This window comes from Embiotoca jacksoni, unplaced genomic scaffold, assembly GCF_022577435.1.
Source record: "Embiotoca jacksoni isolate LCO1_2020_lvr unplaced genomic scaffold, fEmbJac1.0.p SCAF_7, whole genome shotgun sequence".
Classification (NCBI taxonomy): domain Eukaryota; kingdom Metazoa; phylum Chordata; class Actinopteri; family Embiotocidae; genus Embiotoca; species Embiotoca jacksoni.
The window spans coordinates 20,602,518-20,618,696 of NW_027185425.1; the positions used below are offsets into that span (position 1 = coordinate 20,602,518).

General features: G+C 43.2%; 1 protein-coding gene across 1 annotated transcript; it reads left to right on the forward strand.

Annotated features, from left to right (window-relative positions):
- The first annotated feature begins 6,762 nt into the window (after positions 1 to 6,762).
- tnfa (tumor necrosis factor a (TNF superfamily, member 2)) lies at positions 6,763 to 8,597 on the forward strand. Its single transcript, XM_069176313.1, has 4 exons — positions 6,763 to 6,963; positions 7,056 to 7,083; positions 7,247 to 7,303; positions 7,742 to 8,597. The coding sequence occupies exons 1-4, from the start codon at positions 6,805 to 6,807 to the stop codon at positions 8,212 to 8,214; spliced, it is 717 nt and encodes a 238-aa protein (XP_069032414.1). The 5' UTR covers positions 6,763 to 6,804; the 3' UTR covers positions 8,215 to 8,597.
- Positions 8,598 to 16,179: the final 7,582 nt, after the last annotated feature.

The following is a 16,179-nucleotide window of genomic DNA, read 5'->3' on the forward strand; positions in this document are numbered from 1 at the left end:
ATTTTGAGCTGAACCTGTTGGTTTAATGAAAGGAAATCTTTCTCCAGCAGTGCACCTGTTCGAAATTCAGGTCCATTAGCTGACCTGCATGGAGCTCATATTTATCCTGCTTTCAAGAATTAAACTTAGGACTGTGTGTGAAGGAAAATGCACTTAAAACTATTAAAGGAGTCACTATAAGAGCAGAGACATGATTCACCACATGAATGATCAGAGCAGGGGCAGCCAAGAAGACATGACGAGTATTTATTCTATCAAAACAAATGTAATGAAAGTCTTATTTGATCATTGTGTAACCCTCCACCTTGAGAAACCATCAACAATAATTCTCTGCTTCTATAAATAGGACGTGATGAAAATAATTCCACGTACTTTCCAAAGTGAAAAACAAACTGGTCCAGAGGGAAGTTCTGTTTGAAGAGGTTCCTCAGAAAGATACTTTTAATAAGGTTAATTTAGTGTCACATAAAAACAGTGGTTTCAACACACTCTGAAACACAGAGAGTGTGTGCTCATCTCTGTCATCCACTTTGAACTACCGTTAGACACCTGTCAAATTAAGAGTGTTTTAAAATCATGGGGAATGTGTGACAGCTTTAATTCAAGTTAAAGTTAATGATGTTTCACTTTTGTCTTCTCAAGTGTAAAATTTAACTTTAGTGCCTCGAACTGACAGAAGAGATGAACACCGTTGGGTGAAACTAGTCTCACTTTTGTGGGTTTGAAAACTGAATCAACCTGAGGAGGGAGAATGAGGGGTTTTCCCCTGCTGTCCTTGAATAACCTACATCATCAACAACCTGAAACCTTCCTCTGGCTCTTTTTCATGTGGCTGACTGGGTTGAATCAGTGACTCACATTTGATTCCACTCAGATGGAAGGAAAGCTGAAAGTCGGTGGGGCCTCTGTGGTCACCTGGTACACAGTCTGTGGATGGACAGGTGAGCTGGATCGACTACAGGTGAGATCTACTGAATTATCAAAGTCACTATCTCATCAGAGGAAACTGGTTCAAGGTGTATGAGAATAAAGCAATAAAGTAATACAGTCACTATATCACACAGACAGGCGTGAACTTTGACTTCGTTCATGTGTGAGGTGAAAGACAAACTGACGGTTGATAACATAAAGAGCCAGCAGATATGAATGTAAATAAAAAGCTCCTGTTTGTTTCCCTCCTCCAGCAACCAGCTGTCAGTCTCCATCCATGTCTGGGAGCTCTTTGAAGGAATTTGTCCAATAAATCTAATTCTGACGCAAGACAAAGGTGTCGCTGTAACAAGTCTGTGTTACCGTTTGTGGGTTCCTCCAACACAAAGCACACTCCCGCCACTGATCTCAGTTCAAAAGGGTTTATTTACTCGATCGATCCACCTGTTGCGGTGCTCTGCTGCCGTGCCCCCGAGCGCTGGTCACGTCCCTCTGTCTCCACTCCTGAGGAGCCTCCTTGTACCGCCCCTCTCCGGTGTCTCACTACTCACTTTATAGGAGAGAGACAATCAGTCAAAATCCAGCTGAGCTGGGCTCATTACACCGTTCCCTGAACCACTCCCCCACTCTAAACTACACCCCGCCACCACAGTCGCCATGTTGCTGCAGAGAAGCTCCAGGTTGTAAAAGGTGGATGCTTCACACATGTTCAACCAGACACTCAGACGATCTCTACAATCAGCGCTGTTTAGATCAGACTCATCACACAGTCACACACTTGTCAATCACTTATTCATCGACATGGTGTCATAATCAATGTTAGACTTCCTGAGTTAGGGCCACAGCCCTGTCAGTCAATCACTTCATCCTTCAATCATAAGGCGTTCCGCAGATATCACCTTTGACCTCCAAAATCAAATCAGCTCATCCTTGTGACCAACTTGTGCCAAGTTTGAAGAAATTTCCTTCACGAGAACATAAACGTAATGCATCACAAGATGACTCCTCCGGCTGCAGCTGTCTCCGGTGAGAAGAAGACATAATGAGGACCGATAAATAATACTGTAAGTCTGAACACACTCAGCTCAGTCTGTCAGGCCGACACGGTTCCTGGTTCCACACACACACCACAGCAGAGGAGGCTAATCTAAGCTAACTGCTAACCCTGCAATAACATGTGATCGCTCCCAGCTGGAGAACACAGTCTTCATCTCTGTTTTTCTGTCGCTTCATACGTGTCTGTAAGACCTGACAGAGTTCTGATGTTGGGACATGGAGGACCGTCCACCACCAGCAGTAATGAAGCTCTGATCCAGACTGTGCAGAACAGTCCTCTGAACTGCTGCCTGGTCCAAAGTCAACCGTCTGAACCTTTCCACCTCTGACACAGTCACACTGACTTTTCAGAGAGAACCATGAACACAGAGGTGACCGGTAACAAGCAGCCACACAGGCCCAGAACTTCTCCCCCTGAACCCCTGCAGAGACAAACGGCAGACCCGCTTCAGGAGGTCGTTTCCAGAACTGTGTGAATCACTTCTACCTCCATCTCGGACTCCTTCCTCACCACGGAGGGAAATGTTCTGCGCCTGGAGGTCAGCCAGCGAAGGGGTCTTTCTCTGTCTGCTGCGTGGCTGCAGCAAAGATTCAGGTAACATGTGACCGGGCCCATGGAGCAGGTTCTCCCTCCATGATGGGAAATGTGTCTGTAAAATGGGATAACAGAGTGTGGTGGCGGGGTGTGGTTAGCTCAGCTGCAGAGAGTGGTGAGTGGGAGGAGTGGTTCAGGGAACGGTGCCGGGAAGGTGTAATGAGCACAGCTGAGCCGAATACGGACTGATGAGCACAGCTGAGCTGGAGGTGAACTGATGAGCTCTCCCCTATAAACGGAGCAGGGAGAAGGAGGAAGGGGAGAAGGGGCTGCACGAAGACATTGGTGTATGGGCCGGGCAAATAAAAGCATTTTACACCCGAACGTACGACTGAGCGTGTCATCTGTGTCCAGGAGAGACCCCGGTAGCACCAACCTTGCTACACAGAGTAACTGCATATTTCCCCCTCATGGAACCCGGTGGTATGTGTGTTGTTCAGCATCGGTTCAGCTGACTGTCCACGGCTCCTCTGTGGAGACTCTGTGGTGCTGAGGTCCGACTCTGTGGGTCCGGACCATCTCTCACAGGACTGTGGCTGCAGAAGGTTCTGTAACTCTTGTAAATATTTGGCCTCATCCTCATGCTGCATAATGAGCTTGAGACATTCGGATGCCTCCCTGATGGTACAGTTGGATAAAAATTCCTCGAAGCTTTTGTACAGGACAGTATCAAATTAAAATCTTACTTCACAATACGAATGAAACTGTATGAGGCTGTAATAATGTGAGTAACCACGTGCTCGGTATTCTTCCTCTTTCCTTTCACCCAACTTTCTTGAAAGTGTTTGAACTAGATTGTGAGAGATCTGATGACCTGCAGGGCTTGTAATGAGGAAGCTGGGTTGTGGGCCGGCCTACAAAAAGCACTGTGTATTCCTCTGTGGCTCTGGGGAGAGGATTGAGTCTGTTTTTGGATGAAGGGACTTTGCGTCTCGTGGTGGTTCTAGAAACTGAAAGGCAGGATGATGTGGCGCAGCATGGGGGACTTTATTTCCACACTTCTTTTAAACTCCCAATGCAGAATGTGTGTGTGGAGGAGGGCTGTCAACCACATGAAGGGCAGTCTGTAGAAACAGAAATCCTCTTTTTCACATCCTTCCTGCCTTGTTGTCAGGTGCACCCCCCTCCTACTAAAGAAAGCCACCCTCCAGTGAAAAGCAAGTGTAGTCATACTTACTGACAACAAGAACATAAATGTCTTTCTACAAGTTCCCTCCATTTACTTCATATACTACTTTACATGTGTGACAGTATGGAAAACACGTTTCTCTGTGCAGTGTGTTGGTGTGTGTCACTGCCATCTGAACAACAGAAAACAGGTTTCTAAGCAGTGAAGCTTCTTTTCTTTTAGATTGAGCTGGAGTTTGAGAGAACCAGGAAATCATCAGTCGGACAGAACAAATATAAATTAAGAATGTTCTGCTTTCTTACTCGTTTTAGTTCAAATAGCATCACTGAGGCCCGCGAGCAACATCACAGCCTTCAGCTGCCATTTTCACACATTTCTTACTTCTTGTTTTTATAGTTTTAATTATGTTACTTCTATCTATCTATCTATCTATCTATCTATCTATCTATCTATCTATCTATCTATCTATCTATCTGTCTGTCTGTCTGTCTGTCTGTCTGTCTGTCTATCTATCTATCTATCTATCTATCTATCTATCTATCTATCTATCTAATTTGCATATTTTGGAACACTCCATTGTGATAACAATACTCATTTCAGCTACAACTCTGTTTAAAACGAGAACAAACTGCCGTTATGTGAACATCTTAATCATTATCAATTGTTTCTCCTCCCAAACATGTCGAGTGCTGCTGAATTTATGCCACCATCAAATATTCAGTTAAAAAATACAACCAAGTGTCTGCTGCTTGTTATGAACTCCAGAGTCACAGCTGATGTCACCATTTTCACAACGTCCTGTTTCCATGCAAAATTAAAAGCCCTCCAGCATTTTAAACATGGTCCAGTCATTTAATAGGATTGAACTTTGTGTTGTTACTGTAATAACTGAAATGGTTGTCATTTTCAACATCAGCAATATCTCCCAGCATCTTTTATTCACTGGAAAAACTCACAATGTAATAATTTGTTAATACCAGTTCAAACACGGCAACATGTGAATAAGGGAACTTTATGCTGTCAGGGTAGTTTATGTTATCTTTGATCAGGGCCACATTTTTAAAGTTAATACATTGAGGGAACAAGCAGCTGCAGTGAGGTCCTGTTCCCCCACTGTTACCTTCACCTGTGCTCTGCAGGACAGACACCAGATTACATTATACTGTGTGTGACCTGTCCTGAAGAAACTAATAATTATATTTTTGAATTATGACATTAAAACTAATGTGTTGTGTCTCCAGTCTAACATGACTCACTCTTCCCACTCCCAAGAAGAGCCGGCTACACGGTGTGAATCAACCTGACTCAACTTCACAGTCACACAAAACAACAAAAAGAATTCACCTGAACTTCCAAAAACATAAAAAGGGGGAGAAAATAAAGGTGATCAGTCCCTGTGCAGTGCAGGCCTCTGGATACACACACACACATATACACAAACGCAAACACACACACACACACACACACACACACACACACACACACACACACACACACACCTGCCCCATCTCGTCCAAATATGGTCACTTCCTGCTCCAAACTGCTCCGAACTGGCAAGATGGTGACGGACAGAATCTGAACTGGAGGATTCATAACGATGACATCACTGATGGATGATGGTTGGTTGTCACTAACCATCAAAGGAGCAGCAGACCCAACACATTCCCATTTTTTACTTCACCTTGCCACATCTTGTTTTCCATCAGGCTGAGATTCACATTCACACTCCTATCAATCTCTATTTATTTGGCTGGATCACTGACTAACTCTCCCACACACACTCCCTGTGTGAAACGTCCACACACACACACACTACTTAAATCTCTTAATAAAGTTTTTTTTTTTATCAGTTTTCCTTTTATACATGAACACCCTGTGTGTGCATGAGCCTGTCCTTTCAGCTGAAATATATTGACTCTGTAATTTGATTGATTTGTGATTCTTGATTCTTTAATATTCTTATTATAATTCTTGATAATATTGATATTCTAATATTATCTTGTTTTATTAAATTTACAAAAGACAGTTCATTGTAACATTGTTTATCTGTTCATTTATCACTGGAAATACATCATTTCCACGACAATAATGATCCATCGTTAATATTAGAATGAACTTTGATGGCTGCGCTGCTGGCCAAAAGCTTTAAGACATGTTTTATTGTCCACAATTTGTTCAGCTCAAATGCAGCCAGAAAAAAGACATGTTAACATCCATAAGTCTTCAAACTGTCCATGAGGAGAGCCTGTTGTAGTAAGAACTAGGAGAATAGTTAAGTTTTTAGAGAATGAACCCTAAAAACAGAGTTTACTCTATTTCTATTTCTGATGCCATAAATTACTGTTGAAATATCATTATTAATGCATGATGTTGACCCATGAGCCTATTTTTAAACAAAAGGGAAGTGTGTATGTGAAAAGTGAGACATCGCTGCAGTTCATATTTACTGTAGTGCTGCAATATCACACACTGATGGTGTGACTAATTATTGGCAATGTCGGCAAACACGGCAGATGTACTGATGAATAAGTGAATAATGTCTATGTGGCTCGTCCCACTCTCTGACCCGGTTTCAGAAAATCTGACCCACGTAGAGATGAGCAGCGCATCACAACACCCGACGTAAACACTTCATGATTGGCTGAAATGTGCTGTTTTAGTTTTAAATGGTGGATCGCATGTTTTTCTGTGTGTTAATGCAGGTGTACAGCAGGATGTGTGTGTGTTCAGAGTGTGAGTTCCGGCTAAGCTGTGTGTGTGTGTGTGTGTGTGTGTGTGTGTGTGTGTGTGTGTGTGTGTGTGTGTGTGTGTGTGTGTGTGTGTGTGTGTGTGTGTGTGTGTGTGTGTGTGTGTGTTCCTATAGATGCCCGGTGTGTAGGAGTGTGTGGTGTGTAAGATCCTCCAAAGTTTTAGGTCTCTCTTCCTCATCAAATCTCCATTCACTCACAATGCATGACATCACTGGAGTTTCCCCCCAGGAGGAAACTGTTTTTAAAAGAGCCTCTCAGTGTCAGACACCCAAACAGAGCGACAGTAGAAGAAGAGCTGAGAGCTGAGTTGGACCTGAAGTGACAGAAGGAACTTTATCAGAACCATGGAAGGTGAACACTGCATATTGTTGGACGCCAGTGTGGACGCAGCAGACAAGAAACAGAAAGGAAGCAGCTCCAAGCTCCCCGCCGCCCTGCTGGCTTTCACACTCTGCCTCGCTGCTGCTGCTGCTGTGCTCCTCGTCTTCAACAATCACACCAAGGTGGGAACACAGTCTCAGATCAGACCTGGATCAGTCTCACCTCAGCCCATTCACTCTCTAACCGTCTCTCTATCCTTCTCTTCTTCAAACAGGGTCCAGAACCAGACCAGGACAGTTTTGGTGAGTACTTGTCCTTTACACCTCTCCAAAGAATAATAATAATGTTAATACTCTCTCTTTAGGTGTTATTACACAAATTTATGATTTAGTTTGGACACCTTTCAGCACCAGAAACAAAGTAAACAACCAGATTTTATGAACATCTGTCTTCTCTTCTTTACAGAACTTCATCACACACTGAGGCACATCTCAAATGTAAGAGCGGCCATCCATTTAGAAGGTAAGAACAATCAATATATTTAACCTACCGTCATGCATTTAATGAGCGCAAAGAGAGACACGTTTGGACTGATACTGTCTGTGTGGTTCTGAAACCGAGTTTCTGAGAGGCAGTTCTAAGAGACATTTAGTCGGCCCGGATGTGGGTTTTGAGCTCCCTGAGGGAGTTCCACAGGTTCATGATAAAGCTGATGGAGTTGTTGTTTGATCCGGTTTTAAGGTTCATTAGGGCAGCTCCATCAGGCAGGTACTTCTGATGTTTACAGTAGTTCAAGGTGAACTAAAAAGGTTGAAAAGTAAAATGAGAAATGGGCTCGTTCCACTTTAATGTCACCAGAAAGGCCTCTCAGTTCTTTACTGCAGAGTTGAAGGTAAAGCTTTGCCCTCATAGTCCATGTTGTCCCGCTGATCATCCCCGTCTGTCTCTCCTCCTCCACAGGAGAATACAGCTCCAGCGTGAAGACCTCAGTGGAGTGGAAGACTCAGGTGGACCAGTCCTTCAATCAGGGAGATCTGCGGTTCAACAACAACGAGATCGTGATTTCTCGGACCGGGCTCTACTTTGTTTACAGCCAGGCTTCTTTCCGAGTCAGCTGCAGCAGCAGTGATGAAGATGATGATGACACCTCGAAGGTCCACCTGTCCCACACCGTGCAGCGCTGGTCCCCCTCATTTGGTGATGAAGACACTAAGAGGTCCTACCAGACCATCATGCACTCTGTCCGGACGGCATGTCAGAGGACGGCCAGCACCGACACGGACGAGGACGGCAGCTGGTTCTCTGCTGTGTACATGGGAGCTGTGTTCAACCTGAGGACCGGGGACCGACTGAGGACGGTGATGGAGGAGAAGATGCTGAAGATGCTGGAGGACGGGCCGGGGAAGACTTTCTTTGGTGTGTTTGCCCTGTGAGGACTGGAGGCTCCATATGAGGCCTGCTGCCCCGCTGGGACTCTCAGGGGGTTCACAGTACAGCAAACAGGAAGTGCAGCCATGAACCACAGATTAAATAATGTGTGACCCTAGACATGTCCATGGGTTTAAAATTTAAGGTACCGTGTACTCCACCTCCATGTCAGTAGCTTCTGTTGTACTGTAACGTCTTTAACTGTGTGAATGTACCCTGACGGCTGCATACTTATCGTGTCACTACAAGCTCACAGGAAGGAAAAGTGACCTTACAGGATGTTTTTATTTAACGCAACATTATCTTATTTATTGTATTTATTGAAATATTTATTTATTTATTTATTTCCATGGGTTTTTTCACATGTTTTGAATGTCTGAAAGAGTATTTATCCTGGATTTGATACTTAATTTATGAAATTATTTATTGAAATATATTGAAACATATGTTGAATCACTTTGATCAGTTTCTTGTCAATTTTGTTGACATTTGCAAAAAAAAGAATAAATAGTTTGGTGCCTGTGGTGCTATGAAAATATGGAGTGAAAATCATTTTGCAAAGAAAAATAAGTGTTTATAATGTAGAGATGAAAAATGTAAATGTGTTTAACATATGATGACATGATTGCCCTGCAGACAAAAAGCATCAACTAACGGTGGTGTGGAGGAAGTTTCACCATTTAATGAGTGCATTGTGGTTACGACTTCAACCACAATGTTGTACGGCCTCCTGCTGTCAAAGATGACGCAACATGTTTCCTTGAAACACATAAAAAACCTGCCTGTATTAGTGTGAGGTGTCACTTCACCCCTGTTGCGTTCATGTCCAGCAGATATTGTGACGTTTATCTGTCACCATAATCGAAGGTGATGTGGTTTCATTTAAGCCATAAGACCTCCTAAGACAGAGACCTCCTGCAGGCCTCCAGTCATGTCTGTTTCTTCCAGTGGATGATACTAGCAGCAGCCAGTGCTTCCATACAGACCTGGCTTCACTGTAAGGTCTCAGTAAAACATGGTATGGACTCACCTGCATGACAGAATCAGAATCAGATTCAGAATCGCTTTATTGGCCATGTATGTTGACACATACAAGGAATTTGACTCTGGCTTTAGGTTCGCTCTCAGCGTCCAAAAAAACAAAACAGACAGACTTAAATAGACATATAAAACATAAATAGTTGGGTGTAGTGCAAAAAGGTCCAGTGATGTAAAACATTTTAACTGTTTAGCAGAGTGACAGCCTGCGGATAAAAAGTGTTCTTGCTTCTGGTGGTCTTGGCGCACAGTGATCTATAGCGCCTCCCAGAGGGGAGGAGCTGAAACAAGGATGTCCAGGGTGGGATGGATCTGCAGAGATGCTACCGGCCCGTTTGCTGACTCTAGATGTGTATAAGTCTTGAAGAGTGTGTATAAGCAGCAATGCAAAGGTCGAGTGCATATGATGATGGTGATGATGTGCCAGGGATCAGTCATTAAGGCCGAGTTTATAACTGAGGAGCTGAAGGGGGAATCAGGTGGAGGTGTGCAGGTGGGTTGGACCTGGACATTTCCTCTCCACCGGGCCAGTGGGGAGGAAATGTGGGACTACATGGGACAGGAAAAAATACCAACTAATACTAACTGCAACACCTGACAGCAAAACAATGTGCAAACTGTGATGAGCAGCATGATTTCTGCAGCGACAGGTGACTGAGTCAGCTTCATTCAGCCGCGGTGTTTACACCTCACTCACTCATACCTCTTACTCGTCACATATGATATGGCTATTTGCCCAAATTAGGATTTCCTGTCTGTAGTAACAATAAATGGAGTTGAATAATAAACCCACATCTGATACTTCTCTTTCTTAACCTATAAAAATATGCTCCTGTAGTTTATAGTGAACTTACTGCAGCTTTCTTCTCTCATGAAGTCCTACTTTTATTTATATTGAAAAACATATTTAATAAAACCTTTGAAGGCTGCCTGACAGATGACAGCTCCTACCGACCACAAGGAAGTTCATCCACAACGTGGGGATGGATCCTGGGATGGGTTGGCACTATTCTCAAGCAAAACAGCCGACAGAGCATTTCTGTGGTTTCATCATCAGTGACAGTGGATAATTATAGCCTTGGTATTGCATAATATGCCATGACTTGGCTCTGTGCTGCTATTTATTCAAAGTGCTTATCTTACCGTGCAGCTGGAAAGTTTCCAGACCAGTACCAGTTCCTCAACAGTTACACAAAGTGGAAGAGTGGAGGGGAACTCCCTGGTAATTCGGTAATCCCCTGCTTCCTCCTCCTTCTGCAGCGCAGCACCACACACCACCAGTGGAAAGTGGATTTTCAAGGTTTTCTCTGTCGCATTATTTCATTTTCTCTTTCAACACGTAGTTACAGTTGTGCCCATTTCTGTGTGGATGGGAGCATTTTATTCTAATAATAAAAAGAGAGAAATTAAAATGAAACATGCCAAAACTGAAGAAGGAAAGAGAAACCGAGGGAAACGTGCTCCTGCAGATCTGATTGGTGGAACAAGAGTTGAACCGGACGTCATGCACTCTCAGGGCAACAACCATGTGTTTGGTCGGTCTCCCCTGTTTACCACACCAACCATCACCCACCAGAACAAGCTGGACTCTGAAATAAGTCAAAGTGGCTGAGAGATAGTGTGACAAGTGGAAATGATAATGGTCTGTTACAACTTTAAAAAAGAAGAATCAATTCATACTTAAATAAGCTTAAAATCCTGTAAAATGGTTTAAAAGATCATATGTCATGTCAAAATGGGTCCAAAGGGGTTTAAAACAGCATGAACTCATGGTGTGCTAAAATAGGTTCCAATACTGAGAAACTGTTATTTATTTAATTTCTTTTTGTTAAAAGTTAATTCACTATTGCATTATCAATCATCTGCTGAGTAGCCTGATCAGCTATCCTGAGATCGATTGCTTGTTTGTTGTGTTTTTCCTCATTCCAGTAAATGCGTTCACTGAGGAGACATCACCACATCACTCTCATGATCATTTCTCCCCGTTTTCTGGGGCGTAACAGTAGCACCTCTGTCAAACTCATTCATTAGCCTGTAAATCATTAACAGTAGCATCAGGGCAACTCTTTAGAACATCCACATCCTCAGCTGTTGGGTCTGGTGTAGTAGACTATGCAGTCACTAACATGAACGCCTCCACTCTCAGTGCATTCAGCTATCCCCCCTTTACAGCCAAATAAATGTATTCCTTAAACTCTCAGGTCAAATGAGAGACATAAAAACAAAGAACCCAGTAATATGTATCCATTAAATCCTACTTACAGAAGGAACCTGATCACCTGACCTGAGAAACGACGTCTATATATGAAGCCACCGATGATAACAGTGATATTTCATAAAGCAGCTACTAAACCTGACTTTATAAAACAAGAGCAGAGGCCTGTTACAGGCAAAACAACAAAAAATGGTTTAATCAAGAATGCAAGAGCATTAGAAAATGTCAGGAGTTCAGTTTTGCCCCCGATCACCTCTCCTCCTGTGTCCCCTGTCTTTGTCTGTGGCCACGCCCCTCACCTCCCGGGGCCACGCCCCTCACCAGTCCCAGCAGATGCAGCCACTCACCCCAGATCACCACCTGCAGGTGTGCTGCATCTCCCTGATCACCTCCCCGGACTATATGTAACCTGCCCCTGCACAACTCTGGATGTCGGTGCATTTTTGTTTAGCCACCCGTCCGTCCTCTGTCTGCTCTCCATCAGCTCTCCGTCAGTCCTGTACCTGTTCCCGTTCCCGTTCCTCCGGCCTCTGTGTCTCCTGCGGATATCCCCGTCAAAATCACCAGTCGGTGGAGTTGCCCTCCCGGCTTTGAAGATTGTTGACGCCGTCCCTTCCGCTGGTCTGCCGGCTGCCCTGTTACCCGTGTCCCCCTGGAGCTGTCGGTTGAGTTGCCCTCCTGACTGGACGTAAAGTGGACACGCTCGGTGCCACCTTTTGGTTTGTAGTTTTTTGTTTGTTTTTTGGACAATAAAGCTTGCATTTGGGTCCTGGAAAAACACCCCACCACGTAACAGAAAAGACCTGAGAAAAACAATAAATATGAAACATGGCTGACCAAGAAACATAGCATTCATAAGGAACAATGAAATTTGAACAAATGTAAATGTAGAATGAGGAAAGCTAGTGGTTGTGTGCCTCTGCTAACACTCAAGTAGCTCACATGCATATCTGTCCAATCACATAAAGAGGTGGCTGCAAAGGAGACATCATTTCAAAAATTAAAATTCTTTCCACACAACTTCAATCCTGACAGCACAGAAGATCTATCCGATCAACACAGTTTCTATATTGACACCCCCAGGGTGATGTCACCAGTTCAGTATGTCATAAATGTGAAATATGGTTATAATCTCTCCTTCTGCTCCTCAGTGTCAAATGTGTTGAACAATGTGTTGAATAATGAATAAAAAAAATAAATAATCATTTCATCCTGTTTGATATTTGAATTATTGACTTATGGACACAAATATGTTTTCTGAGGTCATAGTGACCTTTGACCTTTGACTACCAAATCCTAATCAGTTCATCCTTCAGTCCAAGTGAATGTCAGTGCCAGATTTTATGTATATTGCTAAAGGCATTCCTGAGATATCACATTCACAAGAATAGGACTGACACATAATTTAATCACTTCATCGTTGAGGCCAAGAGAACATTTGTGTCAAATGTAAAGATATTCCCTCAAGGCATTCCTCAGATATAGTGCTCACGGATATTGGTCGATGTGTTGTGACAGTGACCTTGACCTTTGACCCCCAACATCGTATCAGTTAAACCTTTAGTCACAGTAAATGATTGTGCCAATGAGCTTGTAGATAGCCTCAACTCTAAAGTTAAAAATGTTATTGATACACCGGCTTCCTGTCCAACAAAAAATGTACTTTAAAATCCTGCTGTTGGTTTATAAAGCACTGAACGGTTTAGGGCCAAAATACATTTCTGATCTGCTGCTACCTTATGAACCATCCGACCCCTCAGGTCATCTGGGACGAGTCTCCTTTCTGTCCCCAGAGTCAGAACTAAACATGGAGAAGCAGTGTTCAGTTTTTATGCTCCACATATCTGGAACAAACTCCCAGAAAGCTGCAGGTCTGCTGAGACTCTCCGCTGCTTCAAATCAAGATTGAAGACTTTTCTGTTTGTTGCCTTTAATTGAACCAGATTCAAGGATGTTGATCAATTTCCTGTATTTCTGCATTTTACTTCTGTATTTTATTTCTTAAACTGCTCTGCAACTTTATTCTATTTTTAGCTTGTTTAATGTTCCGATCAATGTTCTTCATTGTTTTTAAATTTCCTTTTCTTTTGCCTGATGTTTTGATGCTTTTAATGGTTTTATGTGAAGCACTTTGAATTGCCTTGTTGTTGAAATGTGCTATACAAATAAACTTGCCTTGCCTTGCCTCTCCGAAGAAGCCCTCAGTGCTGCACTGTGGTGCTTTTGACTGAACGAAAACGTCGGACAAGGTAAAGAAAGGAACTGAAAACCGTCAGTTTCTTTGAAGTTAATGAAGATTGGCGTTGCTAACTTGATCCAAGATGGTAGGTAGGTATATACTTTATTAATCCCCGAGGGGAATTTTTTTTTTTTTTTTTTTTTTTTAAGATGCTCGCTTCTCGAAGGACTTCTCATGCAAATCAGACAGCGTTCCTCATTTAAAGCCACTAAAGTCTCTGTGTTTCAGAAATTGTGATGCACGTCTGATGAGAAAAGTGGAAATACTTGTTAAACATTTGCACGCAATTTACGCATTGCTTTATTGATATGATGGCTGAAGATAATGAGGTAATTAATGCTGAAAAGATTTAATCTTAGAGAATGAGAAAGTTAACTGAGAGAGCATTGGAGGAGACGCTGCACAGGTTCATTGGAACCAGGAGAGGAGTATTAGCTCGGATAACTGGAAAAAGAAAAGAAATTGAAAGTTTGATGAGTGATGCTGGCAATCTGCAAAAAGTGCAAAAGTTAATACGGAAGCATAACGATTTCAACACTCTTGTCAGTGAGTTTAAAAAGCTCAGTGGACAAGTAGCAGATCTTCTGTCTGATGAGGGAAAAGATGTGTGCTTTGAGTGAAAAAGAAATAAGCAAAGAAAGTACAGCTGCTGATAATGATGATGTAGACGGTGATTAAAATGAAGATATAGGAGATGATGTGGACCCTGATTTTAGTGCTTCGCAAGTGACAGTCGATAACATCAAAACAGTGGAACAAAAAGGTTCCCGTTTTGAACATTTATCTGTCCTGTCCGTCAGATTATCAGTTTGTGCTACTGAAGAAGCAAAGATAGCTGGATTAGTAGAACGTGCTGCAGCTTTACAGAAGAAGCAGGAGCTTTAATTGGAGGAAGCACGCAATTAAAGCCAAGCTGGAAAGGCTGACTTTGGAAGCAGCAATTGCTGAAAAAAAAGCTCAAGTAAAAGTATTGAAAGACTATGAGAGATCAGAGGGTGGCATGAACAGCTATGTTCGCTCACATTTAAGACGATTACAAGTGAAGGAAGAGGAGCAAAGACTTGTCCCACCCTGACATGGCTGTGCCTGGAGGAAGCGTTACAACCCGGCTGCAGCAATTTACAGAACCACAAACTGTGAGGCCAGTTGTCGTGACAGAAGCAGTGATGACATTATTCAAGTAAAATGCTGTATTTCTGACTGGATGTCGTAACAAAATGTAAGATGTGGAGTTTATGGAAATGGATAACCCCACAAATATGAGAATTGTGTTATCCAAATTGCCATATAAAATGAGAGAGAGGTGGTGCAATGTAGCATTTGACCTTAAGGAAAGTAGAGGACACAGAGCAAGATTTGCTGATCTTGTTATCTTTATTGTCCATCAAGCAAAGGTTGTTATGGACCCACTCTTCCCAGTCCAATTTATTCACAATGTTTGCTCTGTCGCTGACCCTTTGCATACTCTCACTGCTACTTCCACTAGATTTTCAGGTTCCCCTCAAGCTGAGGCAGCCCTCACTGCCTCAAGACAAGCTTCACCTTAGCCCCCATCCTGATTATTGTGGATACCAAAAGCCAGTTTATTGTCGAAATGGACGGTTCGGACTCCAGCGTTGGCGCTGTCCTCTCCCAACGCTCTATGGAGGACAACAAGCTTCACCTCTGTGCCTTCCTCTCCTGAAAACTCTTCCCTGACAAGCATATAATTATGATGTTACACTGGGAGCTCCTGGCTATTAAGGTTAACACTGGTTGGATGGGACATAGCACCCATTTCTTGACTGGACTGATCACAAGAACCTTGAATCATCAAGAAAGAGACTGAATTTCCATGAGGCCAGGTGGCCACTGTTTTTCACCGGGTTGAACTTTACCTTGTCCAAATGAATCACTTGGCTTGTCACCCAAGTGGCAGCTGCACCATGTTCTTCATCTGACAGCGCTTCTAGTGGCCTGCCATGGAGCGAAACCTCAAACAATACATCTCTACCTGTCCCACTTGTTCCTGAATTAAGACTTGTCACAGTCCTTCTGCTATCTTCTTCAGTGTCTGCCTGTTCCCTCTCGTGCCTGGTCAGACATTCATCACTGGTCCCTTCCTCCTTGCCAAGGTAACACTACAGTCCTTACAGTAGTAGACCACTTCAGGTGCACTTCATCCCCTTTTCCAAAACTTCTGTCAGCTGAGGAGACTGCAGAGACTTTATTAACAGATGTTTTCCATCATTATGGCTTCCCCAAAGACGTGGTGTCAGATCGTGGCCCACAGTTCATTTTGCAATTCTGGAAAACTTCCTGCTCTTTGCTTGGAGACACCATTAGCCTCTCTTCTGGGTACCCAATCAAATGGACAAACTGAGAGGCTTAACCAAGAGAAAGAGACAGCACTTTGCTTACAATCCTCTCAGCATCCATCTTCCTGGAGAAAACATTTTATTTGGGTAGAATATGCACACAACACCTTGCCCTGTTCTT